Source organism: Oncorhynchus clarkii, chromosome 6 (genome assembly GCF_045791955.1).
Source record: "Oncorhynchus clarkii lewisi isolate Uvic-CL-2024 chromosome 6, UVic_Ocla_1.0, whole genome shotgun sequence".
Classification (NCBI taxonomy): Eukaryota; Metazoa; Chordata; class Actinopteri; order Salmoniformes; family Salmonidae; genus Oncorhynchus; species Oncorhynchus clarkii.
The window spans coordinates 1,965,871-1,991,471 of record NC_092152.1 but is presented as its reverse complement, the minus strand read 5'-3'; the positions used below and the strand labels follow the sequence as shown (position 1 = coordinate 1,991,471).

At 42.0% G+C, this 25,601-nt stretch overlaps 1 protein-coding gene across 1 annotated transcript in view; it reads left to right on the top strand.

Annotated features, from left to right (window-relative positions):
* The window catches only part of LOC139411860 (cilia and flagella associated protein 299), a 250,765-nt gene that overhangs the window by 78,233 nt on the left and 146,931 nt on the right, over window positions 1-25,601 (top strand). Inside the window, exon 3 of the mRNA XM_071158605.1 lies at window positions 25,257-25,347. Within this exon, the coding sequence (XP_071014706.1) occupies window positions 25,257-25,347 (91 nt within the window). The remainder of the gene's footprint in view (window positions 1-25,256; window positions 25,348-25,601) is intronic.

The following is a 25,601-nucleotide window of genomic DNA, read 5'->3' as shown; positions in this document are numbered from 1 at the left end:
AATATATTCACTGATCATGTACTGTAGTTATTACCATGCATGAGATCCCCATAGTGTAGCCTGTACATTGAATATATTCACTGATCATGTACTGTAGTTATTACCATGCATGAGATCCCCACAGTGTAGCCTGTACAGTGAATATATTCACTGATCATGTACTGTAGTTATTACCATGCATGAGATCCCCACATTGAATATATTCACTGATCATGTACTGTAGTTATTACCATGCATGAGATCCCCACATTGTGGCCTGTACATTGAATATATTCACTGATCATGTACTGTAGTTATTACCATGCATGAGATCCCCATAGTGTGGCCTGTACATTGAATATATTCACTGATCATGTACTGTAGTTATTACCATGCATGAGATCCCCACAGTGTAGCCTGTACATTGAATATATTCACTGATCATGTACTGTAGTTATTACCATGCATGAGATCCCCACATTGTAGCCTGTACATTGAATATATTCACTGATCATGTACTGTAGTTATTACCATGCATGAGATCCCCACATTGTAGCCTGTACATTGAATATATTCACTGATCATGTACTGTAGTTATTACCATGCATGAGATCCCCACAGTGTAGCCTGTACATTGAATATATTCACTGATCATGTACTGTAGTTATTACCATGCATGAGATCCCCACATTGTAGCCTGTACATTGAATATATTCACTGATCATGTACTGTAGTTATTACCATGCATGAGATCCCCACATTGTAGCCTGTACATTGAATATATTCACTGATCATGTACTGTAGTTATTACCATGCATGAGATCCCCACAGTGTAGCCTGTACATTGAATATATTCACTGATCATGTACTGTAGTTATTACCATGCATGAGATCCCCACATTGTGGCCTGTACATTGAATATATTCACTGATCATGTACTGTAGTTATTACCATGCATGAGATCCCCACAGTGTAGCCTGTACATTTAATATATTCACTGATCATGTACTGTAGTTATTACCATGCATGAGATCCCCACAGTGTAGCATGTACAGTGAATATATTCACTGATCATGTACTGTAGTTATTACCATGCATGAGATCCCCACAGTGTAGCCTGTACATTTAATATATTCACTGATCATGTACTGTAGTTATTACCATGCATGAGATCCCCACAGTGTAGCCTGTACATTGAATATATTCACTGATCATGTACTGTAGTTATTACCATGCATGAGATCCCCATAGTGTGGCCTGTACATTTAATATATTCACTGATCATGTACTGTAGTTATTACCATGCATGAGATCCCCACAGTGTAGCCTGTACATTTAATATATTCACTGATCATGTACTGTAGTTATTACCATGCATGAGATCCCCACAGTGTAGCCTGTACATTGAATATATTCACTGATCATGTACTGTAGTTATTACCATGCATGAGATCCCCACAGTGTAGCCTGTACATTGAATATATTCACTGATCATGTACTGTAGTTATTACCATGCATGAGATCCCCACAGTGTAGCCTGTACATTGAATATATTCACTGATCATGTACTGTAGTTATTACCATGCATGAGATCCCCACAGTGTAGCCTGTACATTGAATATATTCACTGATCATGTACTGTAGTTATTACCATGCATGAGATCCCCACAGTGTAGCCTGTACATTGAATATATTCACTGATCATGTACTGTAGTTATTACCATGCATGAGATCCCCACAGTGTAGCCTGTACATTGAATATATTCACTGATCATGTACTGTAGTTATTACCATGCATGAGATCCCCACAGTGTAGCCTGTACATTGAATATATTCACTGATCATGTACTGTAGTTATTACCATGCATGAGATCCCCATAGTGTAGCCTGTACATTGAATATATTCACTGATCATGTACTGTAGTTATTACCATGCATGAGATCCCCACAGTGTTGCCTGTACATTGAATATATTCACTGATCATGTACTGTAGTTATTACCATGCATGAGATCCCCACAGTGTTGCCTGTACATTGAATATATTCACTGATCATGTACTGTAGTTATTACCATGCATGAGATCCCCACAGTGTAGCCTGTACATTGAATATATTCACTGATCATGTACTGTAGTTATTACCATGCATGAGATCCCCACAGTGTAGCCTGTACATTGAATATATTCACTGATCATGTACTGTAGTTATTACCATGCATGAGATCCCCACAGTGTAGCCTGTACATTGAATATATTCACTGATCATGTACTGTAGTTATTACCATGCATGAGATCCCCACAGTGTAGCCTGTACATTGAATATATTCACTGATCATGTACTGTAGTTATTACCATGCATGAGATCCCCACAGTGTAGCCTGTACATTGAATATATTCACTGATCATGTACTGTAGTTATTACCATGCATGAGATCCCCACAGTGTAGCCTGTACATTGAATATATTCACTGATCATGTACTGTAGTTATTACCATGCATGAGATCCCCACAGTGTAGCCTGTACATTGAATATATTCACTGATCATGTACTGTAGTTATTACCATGCATGAGATCCCCACAGTGTAGCCTGTACATTGAATATATTCACTGATCATGTACTGTAGTTATTACCATGCATGAGATCCCCATAGTGTAGCCTGTACATTGAATATATTCACTGATCATGTACTGTAGTTATTACCATGCATGAGATCCCCACAGTGTTGCCTGTACATTGAATATATTCACTGATCATGTACTGTAGTTATTACCATGCATGAGATCCCCACAGTGTTGCCTGTACATTGAATATATTCACTGATCATGTACTGTAGTTATTACCATGCATGAGATCCCCACAGTGTAGCCTGTACATTGAATATATTCACTGATCATGTACTGTAGTTATTACCATGCATGAGATCCCCACAGTGTAGCCTGTACATTGAATATATTCACTGATCATGTACTGTAGTTATTACCATGCATGAGATCCCCACAGTGTAGCCTGTACATTGAATATATTCACTGATCATGTACTGTAGTTATTACCATGCATGAGATCCCCACATTGTGGCCTGTACATTGAATATATTCACTGATCATCTACTCTTCCTTGGAAAATAAAGGTGCGGTTCAGGTATAAATATCTGAGACATTCTTTTTTAGTCAAATCCAATACCAGGTGTATCAAACTCCATTATTTTAATGATTCTGTGTCTGCATGTATGTATTACAATTATCCACTTCAACAGTGTTTACCACTCCTGCTCCTGGGACATCAATGATTACACATTGTAACAATACAATAGACTAGAAACATGATTTAAGTAAAGGCTGATTTGTAGTTCATATATACAGAAAAAAACCTATGCGTATCTAACTCCCTTCATCTGCATTAATCTGAGGACACAGGATAGTATTTCAATGAGATGCTTAATTTCAACCAGTGGAGAATGTGAAACGCTTTATTGAAAGAAGTTCATTATCCAGGTGTTATAAATGCATAAAACATGCATTATCATTCTGATAATTGTAATATTATATTATAAATACAAGTTCAATCTGTACTTCAATGCATATATGGTGTGCATTATAAAACGAGGAAGAAAGACGAGGTGGGGAGAGAGGTGTAGAAGACAGGAAGGGAAAGAGGTGAGAACAGTGGCAGACAGCATATGATTAATGAATTACAGTGCTACCCTAATGTTCTCTCAGTTCATCACAATTACAGTGTCTCTAGCCGTGTCTCCTAACCAGCCTTGGGCTCCCAGTCGGCCCGAAGGTTATCTTAAGAGTGGGTGAGGTGGCGGTGACGGGACTGGCTTCCTCTCTCACATCAAAACATACCTGCAGACGGGAGACAGAGGGTTAGAGAGAGAGCATGATTAAGCCTTGTGTTTTTTTATTCTAACATTGTTAGTCATCATAATCATCAGGAGGTGAAATGCCAAACTGATCTTTGATCATTAACTCTGGAACTCCTACATCTCTGTCTGTATTTCAATGTAAAGTATCTCTTTAATAACACTTCCTGTTGACCCGACCAAGTGACCTCTCACCTATGATCATGCTGTGCCCTCTGTGTCAGCCAGTTCAGATGCGACAGGGGTTCACCAACACAGCTGATATAACCTAGAGGATTTAGGGAGAAGGGGGAGAGGGATGAAGTGAAAGAGAGAGACTGTTATTGTGTGTGTGTGGTCTCACCTGGTGTCCACACTAAGTGGCTACAGAGTACTTTATGCTGAAAAACAGACACATGAGGACAAAACAATAGAAGATAATGTTATTATTAGACATGAATACCACTTGAAGCTTGATGATGACTTGATCATTTGAATCAGCTGTGTAGTGCTAAGGCAAAAACAAAAATTGTGTTTGGAGCGTTCCGATATGCCACAACTGGTGAGGTGTCAGGTTCGCCTCTATACTTAAAGGGTGATTAATTCCAACTCTCTGTCAAATGCTGCAGGTCTGCCCGCGGACGAGGTAGAAACCCGTATTCCACACAGAAGAGGTGGATAGCATTCAGAGGTTATAGAAATGCAAGTTGTGTGTACCTCTGTGAGTGGTCACTGACTGTATGTGACGCAGACACCTATCAGAGTGTACCTGAAACATTTAAATATAGAGGCCTATGTGTCTCACCACTTGGTTATTGCAAGGCTAACCCCCAGGGAAATCATGACTTGGCAGCAACAGATAGCAACAGATAGTCCAGTGAAAATGGCTGTGTTTATGTGGTGTAAATCTGAAAATTTGCAGCTGACATCTTAAGGGTTTTTAATTAATGCATGTGAGACAGGTTCCATGCACAACAAGACAGACAGAGAGGAATAGAGACAGAGAACAGTTTAATTACCTCTGATTATGGACACTTTTGCCAGCAATAAAGCTTCCACGGCCTGTTCCTCGGACAGGGAACATCTGGAAATATCTACATTTTCGACCCCTTGATCAACTCGCACTCTGAAAGTAAAGAAAACAGCCTCTTTTATTTTGTAGATATGAAAACATTAACTGAGATATGACCGTTCAATCTAAAGCAGCAGATGTCATTTTCAGGATACGTCAATACAGCCCAGAAAGATTAACACCAGACTGGTGTTGTGGTACGATACGTCAATACAGCCCAGAAAGATTAACACCAGACTGGTGTTGTGGTACGATACGTCAACACAGCCCAGAAAGATTAACACCAGACTGGTGTTGTGGTACGATACGTCAATACAGCCCAGAAAGATTAACACCAGACTGGTGTTGTGGTACGATATGTCAATACAGCCCAGAAAGATTAACACCAGACTGGTGTTGTGGTACGATACGTCAACACAGCCCAGAAAGATTAACACCAGACTGGTGTTGTGGTACGATACGTCAATACAGCCCAGAAAGATTAACACCAGACTGGTGTTGTGGTACGATACGTCAATACAGCCCAGAAAGATTAACACCAGACTGGTGTTGTGGTACGATACGTCAATACAGCCCAGAAAGATTAACACCAGACTGGTGTTGTGGTACGATACGTCAACACAGCCCAGAAAGATTAACACCAGACTGGTGTTGTGGTACGATACGTCAATACAGCCCAGAAAGATTAACACCAGACTGGTGTTGTGGTACGATACGTCAATACAGCCCAGAAAGATTAACACCAGACTGGTGTTGTGGTACGATACGTCAACACAGCCCAGAAAGATTAACACCAGACTGGTGTTGTGGTACGATACGTCAATACAGCCCAGAAAGATTAACACCAGACTGGTGTTGTGGTACGATACGTCAATACAGCCCAGAAAGATTAACACCAGACTGGTGTTGTGGTACGATACGTCAATACAGCCCAGAAAGATTAACACCAGACTGGTGTTGTGGTACGATACGTCAATACAGCCCAGAAAGATTAACACCAGACTGGTGTTGTGGTACGATACGTCAATACAGCCCAGAAAGATTAACACCAGACTGGTGTTGTGGTACGATACGTCAATACAGCCCAGAAAGATTAACACCAGACTGGTGTTGTGGTACGATACGTCAATACAGCCCAGAAAGATTAACACCAGACTGGTGTTGTGGTACGATACGTCAATACAGCCCAGAAAGATTAACAACAGACTGGTGTTGTGGTACGATACGTCAATACAGCCCAGAAAGATTAACACCAGACTGGTGTTGTGGTACGATACGTCAATACAGCCCAGAAAGCTGAACACCAGACTGGTGTTGTGGTACGATACGTCAATACAGCCCAGAAAGATTAACACCAGACTGGTGTTGTGGTACGATACGTCAATACAGCCCAGAAAGATTAACACCAGACTGGTGTTGTGGTACGATACGTCAATACAGCCCAGAAAGATTAACACCAGACTGGTGTTGTGGTACGATACGTCAATACAGCCCAGAAAGATTAACACCAGACTGGTGTTGTGGTACGATACGTCAATACAGCCCAGAAAGATTAACACCAGACTGGTGTTGTGGTACGATACGTCAATACAGTCCAGAAAGATTAACACCAGACTGGTGTTGTGGTACGATACGTCAATACAGCACAGAAAGATTAACACCAGACTGGTGTTGTGGTACGATACGTCAATACAGCCCAGAAAGATTAACACCAGACTGGTGTTGTGGTACGATACGTCAATACAGCCCAGAAAGATTAACACCAGACTGGTGTTGTGGTACGATACGTCAATACAGTCCAGAAAGATTAACACCAGACTGGTGTTGTGGTACGATACGCCAATACAGCCCAGAAAGATTAACACCAGACTGGTGTTGTGGTACAATACGTCAATACAGCCCAGAAAGATTAACACCAGACTGGTGTTGTGGTACGATACGTCAATACAGCCCAGAAAGATTAACACCAGACTGGTGTTGTGGTACGATACGTCAATACAGCCCAGAAAGATTAACACCAGACTGGTGTTGTGGTACGATACGTCAATACAGCCCAGAAAGATTAACACCAGACTGGTGTTGTGGTACGATACGTCAATACAGCCCAGAAAGCTGAACACCAGACTGGTGTTGTGGTTGTTCATTAGATGATGGGACATATGCTTTACACCAGACTGGTGTTGTGGTTGTTCATTAGGTGATGGGACATATGCTTTACACCAGACTGGTATTGTGGTTGTTCATTAGGTGATGGGACATATGCTTAACACCAGACTGGTGTTGTGGTTGTTCATTAGGTGATGGGACATATGCTTAACACCAGACTGGTGTTGTGGTTGTTCATTAGGTGATGGGACATATGCTTTACACCAGACTGGTGTTGTGGTTGTTCATTAGGTGATGGGACATATGCTTTACACCAGACTGGTGTTGTGGTACGATACGTCAATACAGCCCAGAAAGATTAACACCAGACTGGTGTTGTGGTACGATACGTCAATACAGCACAGAAAGATTAACACCAGACTGGTGTTGTGGTTGTTCATTAGGTGATGGGACATATGCTTTACACCAGACTGGTGTTGTGGTTGTTCATTAGGTGATGGGACATATGCTTAACACCAGACTGGTGTTGTGGTTGTTCATTAGGTGATGGGACATATGCTTTACACCAGACTGGTGTTGTGGTACGATACGTCAATACAGCCCAGAAAGATTAACACCAGACTGGTGTTGTGGTACGATACGTCAATACAGCACAGAAAGATTAACACCAGACTGGTGTTGTGGTTGTTCATTAGGTGATGGGACATATGCTTAACACCAGACTGCTGTTGTGGTTGTTCATTAGGTGATGGGACATATGCTTAACACCAGACTGGTGTTGTGGTTGTTCATTAGGTGATGGGACATATGCTTAACACCAGACTGGTGTTGTGGTTGTTCATTAGGTGATGGGACATATGCTTTACACCAGACTGGTGTTGTGGTACGATACGTCAATACAGCCCAGAAAGATTAACACCAGACTGGTGTTGTGGTTGTTCATTAGGTGATGGGACATATGCTTTACACCAGACTGGTGTTGTGGTTGTTCATTAGGTGATGGGACATATGCTTTACACCAGACTGGTGTTGTGGTTGTTCATTAGGTGATGGGACATATGCTTAACACCAGACTGGTGTTGTGGTTGTTCATTAGGTGATGGGACATATGCTTAACACCAGACTGGTGTTGTGGTACGATACGTCAATACAGCCCAGAAAGATTAACACCAGACTGGTGTTGTGGTTGTTCATTAGGTGATGGGACATATGCTTTACACCAGACTGGTGTTGTGGTTGTTCATTAGGTGATGGGACATATGCTTAACACCAGACTGGTGTTGTGGTTGTTCATTAGGTGATGGGACATATGCTTTACACCAGACTGGTGTTGTGGTACGATACGTCAATACAGCCCAGAAAGATTAACACCAGACTGGTGTTGTGGTACGATACGTCAATACAGCACAGAAAGATTAACACCAGACTGGTGTTGTGGTACGATACGTCAATACAGCCCAGAAAGATTAACACCAGACTGGTGTTGTGGTACGATACGTCAATACAGCCCAGAAAGATTAACACCAGACTGGTGTTGTGGTACGATACGTCAATACAGCCCAGAAAGATTAACACCAGACTGGTGTTGTGGTTGTTCATTAGGTGATGGGACATATTCTTTACACCAGACTGGTGTTGTGGTACGATACGTCAATACAGCACAGAAAGATTAACACCAGACTGGTGTTGTGGTACGATACGTCAATACAGCCCAGAAAGATTAACACCAGACTGTGGTGTTGTGGTACGATACGTCAATACAGCCCAGAAAGATTAACACCAGACTGGTGTTGTGGTACGATACGTCAATACAGTCCAGAAAGATTAACACCAGACTGGTGTTGTGGTACGATACGTCAATACAGCCCAGAAAGATTAACACCAGACTGGTGTTGTGGTACGATACGTCAATACAGCCCAGAAAGATTAACACCAGACTGGTGTTGTGGTACGATACGTCAATACAGCCCAGAAAGATTAACACCAGACTGGTGTTGTGGTACGATACGTCAATACAGCCCAGAAAGATTAACACCAGACTGGTGTTGTGGTTGTTCATTAGGTGATGGGACATATTCTTTACACCAGACTGGTGTTGTGGTTGTTCATTAGGTGATGGGACATATTCTTTACACCAGACTGGTGTTGTGGTACGATACGTCAATACAGCACAGAAAGATTAACACCAGACTGGTGTTGTGGTTGTTCATTAGGTGATGGGAAATATGCTTAACACCAGACTGGTGTTGTGGTTGTTCATTAGGTGATGGGACATATGCTTAACACCAGACTGGTGTTGTGGTTGTTCATTAGGTGATGGGACATATGCTTTACACCAGACTGGTATTGTGGTTGTTCATTAGGTGATTGGACATATGCTTTACACCAGACTGGTATTGTGGTTGTTCATTAGGTGATGGGACATATGCTTTACACCAGACTGGTATTGTGGTTGTTCATTAGGTGATGGGACATATGCTTTACACCAGACTGGTATTGTGGTTGTTCATTAGGTGATGGGACATATGCTTTACACCAGACTGGTATTGTGGTTGTTCATTAGGTGATGGGACATATGCTTTACACCAGACTGGTATTGTGGTTGTTCATTAGGTGATGGGACATATGCTTTACACCAGACTGGTATTGTGGTTGTTCATTAGGTGATGGGACATATGCTTTACACCAGACTGGTATTGTGGTTGTTCATTAGGTGATGGGACATATGCTTTACACCAGACTGGTGTTGTGGTTGTTCATTAGGTAATGGGACATATGCTTAACACCAGACTGGTGTTGTGGTTGTTCATTAGGTGATGGGACATATGCTTAACACCAGACTGGTGTTGTGGTTGTTCATTAGGTGATGGGACATATGCTTAACACCAGACTGGTGTTGTGGTTGTTCATTAGGTGATGGGACATATTCTTTACACCAGACTGGTATTGTGGTTGTTCATTAGGTGATGGGACATATGCTTAACACCAGACTGGTATTGTGGTTGTTCATTAGGTAATGGGACATATGCTTAACACCAGACTGGTGTTGTGGTTGTTCATTAGGTGATGGGACATATGCTTAACACCAGACTGGTATTGTAGTTGTTCATTAGGTGATGGGACATATGCTTAACACCAGACTGGTATTGTAGTTGTTCATTAGGTGATGGGACATATGCTTAACACCAGACTGGTGTTGTGGTTGTTCATTAGGTGATGGGACATATGCAATATGCAAACAACATAACAGATTTACCTTCCTTGAAAATCCATCTATACGGCCAAAGATGACAATGTTGTATCTTGAAAAAAAGCATTGGAATTAAAAGTGAAATGTTTAACCTATTAACCTGCTTCATTATTTATCTATTACCTGTTGATGAAGAACAACTCCCATTTCATACATCATTGAACATTTGACCATGAATAAGTAAGAATAAAAAAGATAAAATAACTACTTAGATCTGATGGAGACTTTATCAATTTCTGATTTGTATCAATGTGGATGAGAGACAGGGGAGCAGGAACAGAGTATCCTTGCCCGAGCAATACAATGAAGCTGGATCATTCTGGCAATGATACCTGCACCATCTACACGCTGCGAAGACTCCATAACTCTTCTCCATTGTACACGATGGCCCATCTTAAAGCCCGCATGGGGCACCATCTAAACGCTACGAAGACTCCATAACTCTTCTCCATTGTACACGATGGCCCATCTTAAAGCCTGCATGGGGCACCATCTAAACGCTACGAAGACTACCTAACTCTTCTCCATTGTACACGATGGCCCATCTTAAAGCCTGCATGGGGCACCATCTAAACGCTACGAAGACTCCATAACTCTTCTCCATTGTACACGATGGCCCATTGCTCTGAGACTTCCTTTGACCATTCTAAAGCCCGCATGGGGCATCCTTGCCTTAATGGCCCTGACCTTCTGGTCTAACTCTTCATCTGACATGTCAGAATAGCATTCCCTGACAGACATATTGTGTTCTTTCATCCTTCTGTAAAAAAAGCTAACCTTTACACTGTCATGAAATATGATTATATATCGACTATGAAACAAATAGAACATGGCCTGCTTATGAGTTGCCATGAAAGAAAGTTAGATGATTTCAACAGAAAATGGCGAGAACAGGCGTTTGTTGCTAAATGCTTTTGGTTGGGTTGAGAATAATAATTGCATGATTTAATTAACATTCTACTGTATGTATGTAAGTAGAATGTTATGAACGACACTGAATCGTAGGAGCTAACTACTAGCTATGTAGAAGTTGGACAGAAGAACGCCCAGTGCTGCTTACCTGAGATGCCATCATCACACAGTCCTTCTTCGTAGGTGTCCGCTATGACTTCCTTTGTTTCGAAAAAAGTTGCTTTCGGAACAATTATATTTGATTGAAAATAAAAAAAGTTTTACTCTTGACAAAAAGACACAAATGTACCTTCATAGTATATAACATATTGCCTGTGAATAACCAGACCTTCATACAAACTTGCTCTGCAGAATACTTGACGCCCAACTGAAGGTGCTGCCATATCCTGCCAGCACGCCCACAAGCGAGCCACTCGGGTGCAGAATGTCGCGTAGAAGAGGGCGAGGAACGAGATGGGAGTAACAACAATTTGTTGCAAGTTGGGGAGGGGGGCTAATAGCTGAACAATAGACCATTCCACCTTTACTAAAGAATAGTCTAATAGCCGAGCTAGGTGTGAAAACCCCTCCTATCACAGACCAGATTTGCCCTAACGACCAAAGAGGTAGCTTGCTACTCAATGTAATAAAGTAATGACTTTTCAAATAACTTACCTTTACACGTTATGTTGGCTGACAATTTGCTAGCTGCGCTGTTCTTACGAACCACATAGCATATCAATACAGCAGTATGTATGGTATGTTAGCTAGCTACCTAACGTTAGTAGTTATACATCAAACTTGACTGTAAATTAACTATAGGCTATCTAACTACCCAACGTTTATTGACTTGATTATTTCCGTCATTCTTAGCTTAGCTAAATGGTATAGTCATTGTGCATTGTCAATGGACATTTGGGTGCTTTCGTAAATTCGCAAAGAGCTAGTACGCTCAACTGAAAGTTTGATTACACCACAATTAGCGTGTGGAAATGTTATGCCCCTTAGATATTAATTTAGAATCCTCCAATCCACTTATGCTGTAGCCTACTCCCGACCGTCAAGTTGTGCAGCACCATATTTGGACACACCAAGTCATTCCAGGATTTTTCTTTATTTGTACTATTTTCTACATTGTGAATAATAGTGAAGACATCAAACTATGAAATAACACATATGGAATCAGTTAAGAACAAATTCTTATGTACAAGGACAGCCTACTCCTTCGTCATGAAGTGCTTTGAAAGGCTGGTCATGGCTCACATCAACACCATCATCCCAGAAACCCTAGACCCACTCCAATTTGCATACCGCCCCAACAGATCCACAGATGATGCAGTCTCTATTCCACTCCACACTGCCCTTTCCCACCTGGACAGAAGGAACACCTACGTGAGAATGTTATTCATTGACTATAGCTCAGCGTTCAACACCATAGTACCCTCCGAGTTCATCACTAAGCTAAGGATCCTGGGACTGAATCATTTGGACATTTTGTATCTTATTGGGATTCTCATTACTTGTTGCGACAGCAACAGCTACTCTTCCTGGGGTCCACATCGTCATTAGACTGTTTACTGTTCTACTTCCTTATCTACTAAATAAAAGCCTCACCACATCATTATTAGACTGTTTACTTTTCTGCTTCCTTATCTACTAAATAAAAGCCTTAACACATCATTATTAGACTGTTTACTGTTCTGCGTCCTTATCCTCTAAATAAAAGCCTTAACACATCATCATTAGACTGTTTACTGTTCTGCTTCCTTATCCTCTAAATAAAAGCCTTAACACATCGTCATTAGACTGTTTAATGTTCTGCTTCCTTATCTACTAAATAAAAGCCTTAACACATCGTCATTAGACTGTTTAATGTTCTGCTGCCTTATCTACTAAATAAAAGCCTCACCACATCGTCATTAGACTGTTTAATGTTCTGCTTCCTTATCTACTAAATAAAAGCCTCACCACATCGTCATTAGACTGTTTAATGTTCTGCTTCCTTATCTACTAAATAAAAGCCTTAACACATCGTCATTAGACTGTTTACTGTTCTACTTCCTTATCTACTAAATAAAAGCCTCACCACATCATCATTAGACTGTTTACTGTTCTGCTTCCTTCTCCACTAAACAAATCACATCTGTTTTACACTTGTATCCATCAAACTCTTAACACCATACAGATGTAGTAATTGTATCTGTACTACTCATGAATGAATGAGATGTAGCAACAGAAGCAGCTACAGAATTGGTACGCTCAGTAACAGTTCAGTGTGTGTCTTGACTTCGGAGCAGTTCCCTTGAGTCTTGAGTACACAGGAAGTAAAGTATTTCCTTCCCCGACAATCATACACATCTGTTGCCTCTTGACATGGCTTTGCCCCGAGCCTGCCCATTGGCTCAAATGCCATAGGAAACAGACACTTCCGCTAGCGTCACTGCACACTAACTTTTCTGACTGAACCCGTGCTTCCAAGCCACCGTGCTTCTACACCTGCATTGCTTGCTGTTTGGGGTTTTAGGCTGGGTTTCTGTACTGCACTTTGAGATATCAGCTGATGTACGAAGGGCTATATAAATACATTTTGATTTGATTTGTTAGCTTGCATTAGAGAACGTTCATGGTCGAAGTAAAACTACCTTAGTTATTAACCTTCTCAAACGGTATGTCTTGTTGGAACACACCTCAGGTTTCCTCAATAAACTTTTTTTCCCAGGGAACTCTTTGGTTCATTGAAGAGAGCCTCCAACCTTGGTGTGTTCATCACAAGAGGAGGTCTTCTGACAGGTCTGACCCTTCTCTCCAAGAGGTTACTGCCAGGACAGTTTTTGTAGTCCTGGTTTAACAGGACAGTTGAACAACACTGGGCCTTCCTGAGCAGACCAACACCATGATGTTTTCCCTCAACCAGTTCTACTGTTCCTGCTTCTCCTCACATCTGCTCCTGAGCATCCCTGACAGTTTGATCACTGGAGGATGGTACCCACCTGCCATGGACCCCCCCCTATGCATATTCAATGAGGAAACACAAATGAATGAGACAACCACGGGTGTTAATGAAATCTTGCATTGTAATTCAAGCCGGCTGCGTATTATCACAGTTTGATTCTCCACTGTGACATATTAACATATTCTCTGTGAACAAATGTTCAAACCTAGCGCTTTGAGGAATGGCTGTATAAACACCTCAGGTCTCTATGGAGTTCTGGCATGAAAACAGAAGAGGATGTTGTATTGAGAGGTGTTTCTCAACTAAAGCTAATCTAGTCATCTTTTTCTAACCGTTCACACCTCTGCTTGTTGATTCTAGGCTCTATTTTAAAGATGTGGTTTGTCTGATCTTTACATCACAGCCATTCATTCGTTGAGAACACTGGCTCCTTTCATCATGTCTTTGTTCAGGTTAACAACAGGAATGTATTTGTAAAGATTAGACTAAAATGTTGGTGTGATGGAGTAACTGTTTGGATGACAGGACAGAAATACAATGTACTTAGTAAACACTAATGAAGTCGGCTACAGGCATACAACAGGTGAAGAACTTACAGTGAAATGCTTACTTACAAACCCTTATCCAACAACACAGTTTTAAGAAAAATAATTGTTAAGTAAAACAAAAATAGAAAATAAATAATTAAACAGCATCAGTAAAATAACAATAGTGAGGCTATATACAGCGGGTACCGGTACAGAGTCCATGTGCGGGGGCACCAGTTAGTTGAGGTAATTGAGGTAATATGTACATGTAGTTAGAGTTAAAGTGCCTATGCATAGATTATAAACAGAGAGTAGCAGCAGTGTAAAAAAGGGGTCTGGGTAGCCCTTTGATGAGCTGTTCAGGAGTCTTATGGCTTGGGGGTAGAAGCTGTTAAGAAGCATTTTGGACCTCGAATTGGCGCTCCGGTACCGCTTGCCGTGCGGTATTAGAGATAACAGTTTATGACTAGGATGGCTGGAGTCTTTGACCATTTTTAGGGCCTTCCTCTGACACCGCCTGGTATAGAGGTCCTGGATGGCAGGAAGCTTGGCCCCAGTGATGTACTGGGCCATATGCACTGCCCTCTGTAGTGCATATGGCCGAGCAGTTGCCATACCAGGATGCTCTCGATGGTGCAGCTGTCGAACCTTTTGAGGACTTGAGTACCCATGCCAAATATTTTCAGTCTCCTGAGGGGGAAAAGGTTTTGTCGTGGACCTCTTCACGACTGTCTTAGTGTGTTTGGACCATGATAGTTCGTTGGTGATGTGGACACCAAGGAACTTGAAGCTCTCAACCTGCTCCACTGCAGCCCCGTCGATGAGAATGGGGGCGTGCTCGGTCCTATTTTTCCTGTAGTCCACAATCATCTCCTTGGTCTTGATCACGTTGAGGGAGAGGTTGTTGTCCTGGCACCACATGGCCAGGCCTCTGACCACCTCCCTATAGGCTGTCTCGTCGTTGTCGATGATCAGGCCTACCACTGTTGTGTCATCGGCAAATTTAATGATGGTGTTGGAGTCGTGCCTGGCCGTGCAGTCATGAGTGAACAGGGAATACAGGAGGGGACTGAGCACGCACCCCTGAGAGGCCCCCGTGTTGAGGATCAGTGTGGCGGATGTGTTGTTGCCTACCCTTACCACCTGGGGGTGGCCTGTCAGGAAGTCCAGGATCCAGTTTCAGAGGGAGGTGTTTAGTTCCAGGGTCCTTAGCTTATTGATGAGATTTGAGGGCACTATGGTGTTGAACGCTGAGCTGTAGTCTATGAACAGCATCCTCTGTACCGGGTACAGTTTCTTGCGATGTTTGTTTATCTCCCTTGGATATTGGTCATTCAGACCGAATTTGGTCCCTTTAAGCTCCTTCCTCTCCTTTTGTTGGTAGTGTTAAAATTGTGCCATGATCGGTCGAGGACCCTTGGTCTTGTCGCTCCGAGCTCCAAGTCTGTGTACTTGGTGGAAAGCCACCTTGTTTACAGTCTCTATAGGAAGTTTCAAGGCAGATTGAATTAATTCTCTGATCGCGCCCTCTGGATTATTGGATGCGTCCTCAGGAATCCCAGAAAACATTTGATTTTCACACATGTTATGACTTTGTATGTCTAGTAGCGACTCCTTCATCACCCTGTTTTCCCTGAGTAGACAATCCATGTTGGAATCTTCGTTGGACGATTTTTTAACTTGGCTGTGAGTGCCTTGTTCTCTCCTTGGACCAGGATCCTAGGATCCAGTTTCAGAGGGAGGTGTTCAGTCCCAGGGTCCTTAGCTTATTGATGAGCTTTGAGGGCACCATATTGTTGAACGCTGAGCTGTAGTCAATGAACAGCATTCTCACACAGGTGTTCCTTTTGTCCAGGTGGGAGGGGGCAGTGTTGAGTGCAATAGAGATTGCATCATCTGTGGATCTGTTTGGGCAGAATGCAAATTGGAGTGGGTCTAGGGTTTCTGGGATGATGATGTTGATGTGAGCCATGACCAGCCTTTTAAAGCACTTCATGGCTACAGACGTGAATGCTATGGGTCGGTAGTCATTTAGGCAGGTTATCTTCGCGTTCTTGGGCACAGGGACTATGGTGGTCTGCTTGAAACATGTTGGTATTACAGACTCAGTCAGAGACGGGTTGAACATGTCAGTGAAGGCACTTGCCAGTTGGTCAGTGCATGCTCGCAGTACACGTCCTGGTAATCAGTCTGGCCTTGTGAATGTTGACCGGTTTAAAGGTCTTACTCACGATGGTTGCTGATAATGGGCCTATGTAGATATTCCATAAAAAATCTGCAATTTCCAGCAACAATAGTAATTTACAACATTAACAATGTCTACACTGTATTTCTGATCAATTTGATGTGATTTTGATGGACAAAACAAGTGTGCTTTTCTATCAAAAACTAGGACATTTCTAAGTGACCCCAAACTTTTGAGCGGTAGTGTATATTTCTTAGGAGTTGCCATTTACCTACCCACATGATATGTTTGTCCATGTGGATTTCCTTCTTTAGTTTGAAACATCTGCACTGATTTGGTTTCTCAAACTACTATTTCCGCACCAACTTGAAGAGGCCATTCACAATATTGCTTTGATGCATTTGAAGTCTCCAGTTTCTTTGTATTTCTATGTGCGTCATGTTATCTGTGGGGTAAATGATGGACACCAGAAGTCCCCAGTTTCTTTTCACGGCCGAAAGGTCTTTTGGGAAAACCAATCCATGACTGATGATGCTACATGGCTGTATGACCTCAGAGAATCTAAAAGATCATTATCAGTGTTGACGTGAGTTACTTTTAATGAGTTGTGTTGAGACAAAACAGAAATTACTCTGTTCGTGTTGGGACACATCCTATACAGTTCACAGGATGGGCTCAATGTTTTACTGACCAGAGCATTTCCCCTCCCAAGACCTCAACTGTACTGTTGATACACATGCCCTACAGTGCAGTACAATGATACGTCTGCTGTTTGAGGGAAAAACACACATTTATCAATGTAAATATACATCTGATCCAACAAAAGTATTTGTGCGCTGTTTTAACCTGTAAAATGGTACCAGATGAAAATGAACAAAGCCCCTGTCCTTTCCTTCAGGTGGTACACACTAACACTCTCAACCACAGAAGAAGGAGAGGTTCTCAGTGGCTTGTTTTCTGCCTTCAGGATGACTCTTAACTTGGTGTTGACCCGATGAAGGTTTCACACACTGCCGGCATGCCAAATGGCACCCTATTCCCTATATAGTGCACTACTTTAGACCAGAGCCCTATTCCCTATATAGTGCACTACTTTAGACCAGAGCCCTATTCCCTATATAGTGCACTACTATAGACCAGAGCCCTATTCCCTATATAGTGCACTACTTTAGACCAGGGCCCTATTCCCTATATAGTGCACTACTTTTGACCAGAGCCCTATTCCCTATATAGTGCACTACTTTAGACCAGAGCCCTATTCCCTATAGAGTGCACTACTAAAATTGGTGCCATTCGGGACACTGGCTCCTATTGCTGCTGCTGTTTGACTCATCAGTGCCAATGTTTTGTCAGGTGTGTGGAGGCCCAACGGAGAGGTGTAGCTCCCCCCCCACCCCCCCCCCCCCCCCCCCCCCCCCCCCCCCCCCAAAAAAATAGATTTCCATGGAAACGGGCCAACTAAAGTGTAAAAAAGCTGTCATAACATGATACAAAATCATTTAATCCTTGAAATAATTAATCTATAAAGCGCCGGCGGGTTCTCCAAATGATTAATGAACAAAAGTAAGGAACACATCTGAAAGGGGTTTTGTGATGTGTGCCTAGGAGTTTGGTTTTACAGTAACCATAACAATACGACTTGTGTGAATAATGAGCAAAACTGATTTCTGTAAAGAAACAGTATTTGTTTTGCTTTATATTTGGAGAATGTCTGTCATCATCGGTCAGACGTTGGTTTAAAATGAACTGACAAATCATTCCCATTTGGACCATTTAGCATAGATACTCAACCCATAGATACTCAACCCATAGATACTCAACCCATAGATACTCAACCCATAGATACTCAACCCATACATACTCAACCCATAGATACTCAACCCATAGATACTCGACCCATAGATACTCAACCCATAGATACTCCACCCATAGATACTCAACCCATAGATACTCAACCCATAGATACTCAACCCATAGATACTCAACCCATAGATACTCCACCCATAGATACTCAATCCATAGATACTGAATCCCTAGATACTCAACCCATAAATACTCAATCCCTAGATACTCAATCCATAGATACTCAATCCATAGATACTCAACCCATAGATACTCAACCCATAGATACTCAATCCATAGATACGCAACCCATAGCTACTCCACCCATAGATACTCCACCCATAGATACTCAATCCATAGATACTGAATCCCTAGATACTCAACCCATAGATACTCAATCCCTAGATACTCAACCCATAGATACTCAATCCATAGATACTCAATCCATAGATACTCAACCCATAGATACTCCACCCATAGATACTCAACCCATAGATACTCAATCCATATATACTCAATCCCTAGATACTCAACCCATAGATACTCAATCCCTAGATACTCAACCCATAGATACTCAATCCATAGATACTCAATCCATAGATACTCAACCCATAGCTACTCCACCCATAGATACTCAACCCATAGATACTCAATCCCTAGATACTCAACCCATAGATACTCAACCCATAGATACTCAATCCCTAGATACTCAACCCATAGATACTCAATTCATAGATACTCAATCCATAGATACTCAACCCCTAGATACTCAACCCATATATACTCAACCCATAGATACTCAACCCATAGATACTCAACCCATAGATACTCAACCCATAGATACTCAACCCATAGATACTCAACCCATAGATACTCAACCCACAGATACTCAACCCATAGATACTCAACCCATATATACTCAATCCATAGATACTCAACCCATAGATACTCAATCCATAGATACTCAACCCATAGATACGAAAATCCATAGATACGAAAATCCATAGATACGAAAATCCATAGATACTCAATCCCTAAACCTGTTGCTTCACCTCCTCCCTGTAGGCTGTCTCGTCATTATTGGTAATCAAGCCCACTACTGTTGTGTCGTCTGCAAACTTGATGATTGAGTTGGAGGAGTGTGTGGCCACGCAGTCATGGGTGAACCATCATACTCTGTAACTATTTTAAAGTCACCATTGGCCTCATGTTGAAATCCCTGAGTAGTTTCCTTCCTCTCCGGCAACTGAGTTAGGTGGACGACTTTATCTTTGTTACCTGATGATTGCTGTACAATATGATATTTTTGCACATTCAAATGTCATAAATCAACACTGCAGAGCTCCCCCTGTCCTCTGCCATGTCCTGATTGTTTTACTGCTGATGATATCTGGAAATGTGCTTGTACACCCTGGCCCATCTACTGTTGCTAGCCCCAATTCTGACTTGAGCTCTGATATCTGCTTCACTGATTTCTGCTCTTGTAAAAGCCTGGGTTTTCTGCACGTTAACACTAGAAGCTTATTATCTCAAATTGATCAATTGAAAGTGTGGGTTCTCAGATGTTGGTCATTACTGAGACGTGGTTAAGAACGAGTGTTTTGAATACTGATGTTAACCTTTCTGGTTATAACCTTTTTCACCAATACAGATCTTCCAAAGGTGGTGGAGTGGCAGTCTTTACCAAGGAACACCTTCAGTGCTCGGTTGTCTCCACCAAGTCTGTCCCCAAACAATTTGATTCGCTGGTTTTAAGCATTAAACTTTCAAATAGCTCTTTGTTGACTGTTACTTGGTGTTATCGTCCACCATCAGCATCGACCTGTACTCTACCTGCCCTAATCTCTCACCGGTCCTCTTACACTGAGTCTGAATTTGTCCTGCTAGGTGACCTAAACTGGGACATGCTTAAACCAACTGACCAAGTCCTAAAGCAATGAGACTCCCTAAATCTTTCTCAGATTATTACCAATTGTGTAAGGTATGACTCCAAACACCCAGAAAACGCTACTCTCCTTGGTGTTATCCTTACAAATAATCCTGATAGGTATCAGTCTGTTTTCTGTAATGACCTTAGTGATCCCCTGTTTTACAGAATGCGTTCGTAATGGCTGCTCATTGAAACGACCTGTCCTGATTTGTCATAGACGCTTGCTAAAAAAACTTTAATGAGCAATTCTTCCTTCATGACCTGGCCTCTGTAAAATGGTCTAGAATCAGCTCAATCCCCTCTGTCGAAGACACTTGAACCTTCTTTTTGGATATTTTCAGTGCTATTGTTAACAAAACAGGTTAAAAACAGGTTCAGCCCCTGGTTCGACTGTGATCTGGCAGAGTTACTCCACCTCAAAAAGTCAATTTGGCGAATGAGAAATAAGTGCACTCTGGGGATCTGAAAGGTCAAAGTTAGTTACTTTAAGGAGTAGTTCTCTCTCTGTGGGTCCTAACCCAAGAATTTCTGGAAAACAGTTAAAGACCTGGAGAATAAACCCTCCTCCTCACAGCTGCTCATGTCCCTTGATGTTGATGATGTGGTTGTTACTGACAAGGAGCACATGGCTGAGCTCTTTGACCATCACTTCATTAAGTCAGGATTCCTATTTGACTCAGCCATGCGTCTTTGCCCATCTAACATTTCCTCATCTCCCACCCCTTCTAATGCGACTATCCCCGATGCTCCTCCCTTTTTATTCTCCTCCATTTTTCCCCCTTTTTTCCCACCGCCCCGCTACAAAGTTTCTCCCTGCAGGCAGTCACTGAGTCCGAGGAGCTCCTTAAACTTCAGAACATCTGTTATCTCTTCCACTGCCTGTCACCAAGGGAGTACCCCAAGGCTCGATCCTAGGCCCCACGCTCTTCTCAATTTACATCAACAACATAGCTCAGGGAGTAGGAAGCTATCTCATCCATTTATATTCAGATGATACAGTCTTATACTCAGCTAGCCCCTCCTCAGATGTTGTGTTAAATACTCTACAACAAAGCTTTCTTAGTGTCTAGCAAGCTTTCTCTAACCTTAACCTCCCTCCCTTTGGTCACTGTGCTAACAAACCTCCAAATGAGCTTCAACACCATACACCACTCCTCCAACTGCTTTTAAATTCTAACTAACTGCATCCCCTTCAACCAATTGCTGCCCGCACCCTCCCGCCCGACTAGCATCACTACTCTGGACGGTTCTGACCTAGAATATGTGGACAACTACAAATACCTCGGTGTCTGGTTAGACTGTAAACTCTCCTTCCAGACTCACATTAAGCATCTCCAATCCAAAATTAAATCTAGATTCGGCTTCCTATTTCGCAACAAATTTCCCTCATGCTGCCGAAAATACCCACCACTGCGACCTGTATGCTCTCGTTAGCTGGGCCTCACCACATATCCGTCTCCAAAACCACTGGCTCCAGGTAATCTGTAAGTCTTTGCTAGGTAAAGCTCCGCCTTATCTCAGCTCACTGGTCACCATAGCAACACCCACTAGTACTCACTCCAGCAGGTATATCTCACTGGTCACCCCCAAAGCCAACACCTCCTTTGGCCGCCTTCCCTTCCAGTTCTCTGTTGCCAGTGACTGGAACGAATTGCAAACATCTCTGATGCTGGAGTCTTATATCTCCCTCTCTAACTTTAAGCATCAGCTGTCAGAGCAGCTTATCGATCACTGTACCTGTACACAGCCCATCTGTAAATAGCACACCCAACTACCTCATCCCCATATTATTAATTACCCTCTTGCTCTTTTGGGGGGGTATGGCTAGACGGTACACTGTCCTTCTCTCAGCACATATCAAAGCTCCAGGCTAAGGAGCTGAGACTGGGTTTCCTTTATCGTAATCGCTCCTCTTTCACCCCAGCTGCCAAACTAACCCTGATTCAGATGACCATCCTACCCATGCTAGATTACGGAGACGTAATTTATAGATTGGCAGGTAATGTTGCTCTTGAGCGGCTAAATGTTCTTTACCATTTGGCCATCAGATTTGCCACCAATGCTGTTTATACTGCACTCTATACTCCTCTGTAAACTGGTCATCTCCGTTGCAAAACCTACTGGTTGATGCTTATTTATAAAACCCTCTTAGGCCTCACTCCCCCCTATCTGAGATATCTACTGCAGCCCTCATCCTCCACATACAACACCCGTTCTGCCAGTCACTTTCTGTTAAAGGTCCCCAAAGCACACACTTCCCTGGGTCGCTCTTCTTTTCAGTTCGCTGCAGCTAGCGACTGGAATGAGCTACAAAAAACACTCAAACTAGACAGTTTTATCTCCATCTCATTGAAAGACTCAATCATGGACACTCTTTCTGACAGTTGTGGCTGTTTCGCGTGATGTGTTGTTGTCTCTACCTTCTTGCCCTTTGTGTTGTTGTCTGTGCCTAATAATGTTTGTACCATGTTCTGTGCTGCTACCATGTTGTTGTCATGTTGTGTTGCTTCCATACTGTGTTTTCATGTGTTGCTGCCTTGCTATGTTGTTGTCTTAGGTCTCTCTTTATGTAGTGTTGTGTTGTCTCTCTTTATGTAGTGTTGTGTTGTCTCTCTTTATGTAGTGTTGTGGTGTCTCTCTTTATGTAGTGTTGTGGTGTCTCTCTTTATGTAGTGTTGTGGTGTCTCTCTTTATGTAGTGTTGTGGTGTCTCTCTTTATGTAGTGTTGTGGTGTCTCTTTATGTAGTGTTGTGTTGTCTCTCTTTATGTAGTGTTGTGGTGTCTCTCTTTATGTAGTGTTGTGGTGTCTCTCTTTATGTAGTGTTGTGGTGTCTCTCTTTATGTAGTGTTGTGGTGTCTCTCTTTATGTAGTGTTGTGGTGTCTCTCTTTGTGTAGTGTTGTGGTGTCTCTCTTTGTGTAGTGTTGTGTTGTCTCTCTTTATGTAGTGTTGTGTTGTCTCTCTTTATGTAGTGTTGTGTTGTCTCTCTTTGTGTAGTGTTGTGGTGTCTCTCTTTGTGTAGTGTTGTGTTGTCTCTCTTTATGTAGTGTTGTGGTGTCTCTCTTTGTGTAGTGTTGTGGTGTCTCTCTTTGTGTAGTGTTGTGGTGTCTCTCTTTGTGTAGTGTTGTGGTGTCTCTCTTTATGTAGTGTTGTGTTGTCTCTCTTTATGTAGTGTTGTGGTGTCTCTCTTTATGTAGTGTTGTGGTGTCTCTCTTTATGTAGTGTTGTGGTGTCTCTCTTTATGTAGTGTTGTGGTGTCTCTCTTTGTGTAGTGTTGTGGTGTCTCTCTTGTCGTGATGTGTGTTTTGTCCTAGATTTGTATTTTATTTTACATTGTTAATCCCAGCTCCCGTCCCCTCAGGAGCCCTTTTGCCTTTCGGTAGGCCGTCATTGTAAATAAGAATTTGTTCTTAACTTACTCGCCTTGTTAAATAAAGGTTAAATACATAAAACATTTAAAAATCTTTGTAGTGACTGGGTATATTGATACACCATCCAAATGAATAAATACATAATTAATGAAGCCTAATTAATAACTTCACCATGCTCCAAGGGATATTCAGCGTCTGCCTTTTTTCTACCAATAGGTGCCCTTCTCTGCGAGGCATTGGAAAACCTCCCTGGTATTTGTGGTTGAATCTGTGTTTGAAATTCCCTGCTCGACTGAGGGACCTTACAGATAATTGTATGTGTGGGGGGTATAGAGATGAGGTAGTCATTCAAAAATCATGTTAAACACTATTATTGCACACAGAGTGACTCCAACTTATTATGTGACTTGTTAAGCAAATTTTTACTCCTGAACTTATTTAGACTTACCATAACAAAGGGGTTGAACACTTATTGACTCAAGACATTTCAGCTTAAAAAAGTTTTTCCATTTAAATTTTTTTCTGCAAGCAAAATTTCCCGTTGACATTATGCGGTATTATGCGACTCCAAATCTACATTTCAGGTGGTAACACGACAAAATGTGGAAAACGGCAAGGAGTGTTTATGCTTTCTGAAGACACGGATATTATGGTTACTAATGTAATGTGAAAACCTTTAGCTGTCTGAATGTCTTCTCTTGGGAGAAACCTGGTTAGTACCAACTAACTGCAAAGAGTCCCTTGGAAAAGGCTTAGACCCATCTCATAAATTCCACTTGAAAACATGTCCAAGTTGTACCCATTTGAGCTTAAAGAGGCAATTAGCAGTTGAAACAATAACAAAGCCACCAACCTGCGCCTGTCGGTGAGAAGCTGAGGGATGGGCCTGGAGAAATGTAACTGCTCTCAAATTGACAGACAGATATGTGGATATAAGGACTGACTATCCATGATATTAAGATTATAGTTTTAACCACGTAGTGTTTGTTTACATTTACTTTGTTGACACACATTGGGAGTAAAACAAGCTTTATATTTTGGGTTCTGACGGGGTACGGCAGTTGAACTAAACTCATGAGGCATTTATAAGTTATATTCTTCAAGAATCTACGGGTACATATCATTAATTTATAAAAAAAAATTGATGTAGCAGATTGTCCCTTTGATGCCGTGATTATTGGCTAATTATTGCTATGCATAGATTATACAAAGCTTCAATAAAGTTCCTTTAAACAACCTACGAAACAGTTTTTTCTTTCTACAATGAAAGAAACATTTCAAACTGTTCCCATGTCGTGTTTTCCAGGACACTGGCGAGTGTGGGAAAAGAGCTGAACGATAACTTCCTGAAAGCGCTGGCGGAGCGAGAGGAGGCCAACCGTAGTGGGAAAATGACTGTGAGTAGAGACAGTACATTATTACAGCACTCACATATCTACGTAATGGGATTTCTTCCCCCAAAACATACCTCTACCATTCCATTAGGAGTTAGGATCTGGAGGGAACAGAATATACATTCTGCCAGGTTCAGTGGAACCCCAACCCTTCACTTCCTCTCTCTTCCTTCCTCCATCTCCTTCCTCCCATCACCTCTGGACCTAGTCCTCCCAGCCTTTTTGACCTTCTCTCCAGTTCACCACCCAGTTAGTGT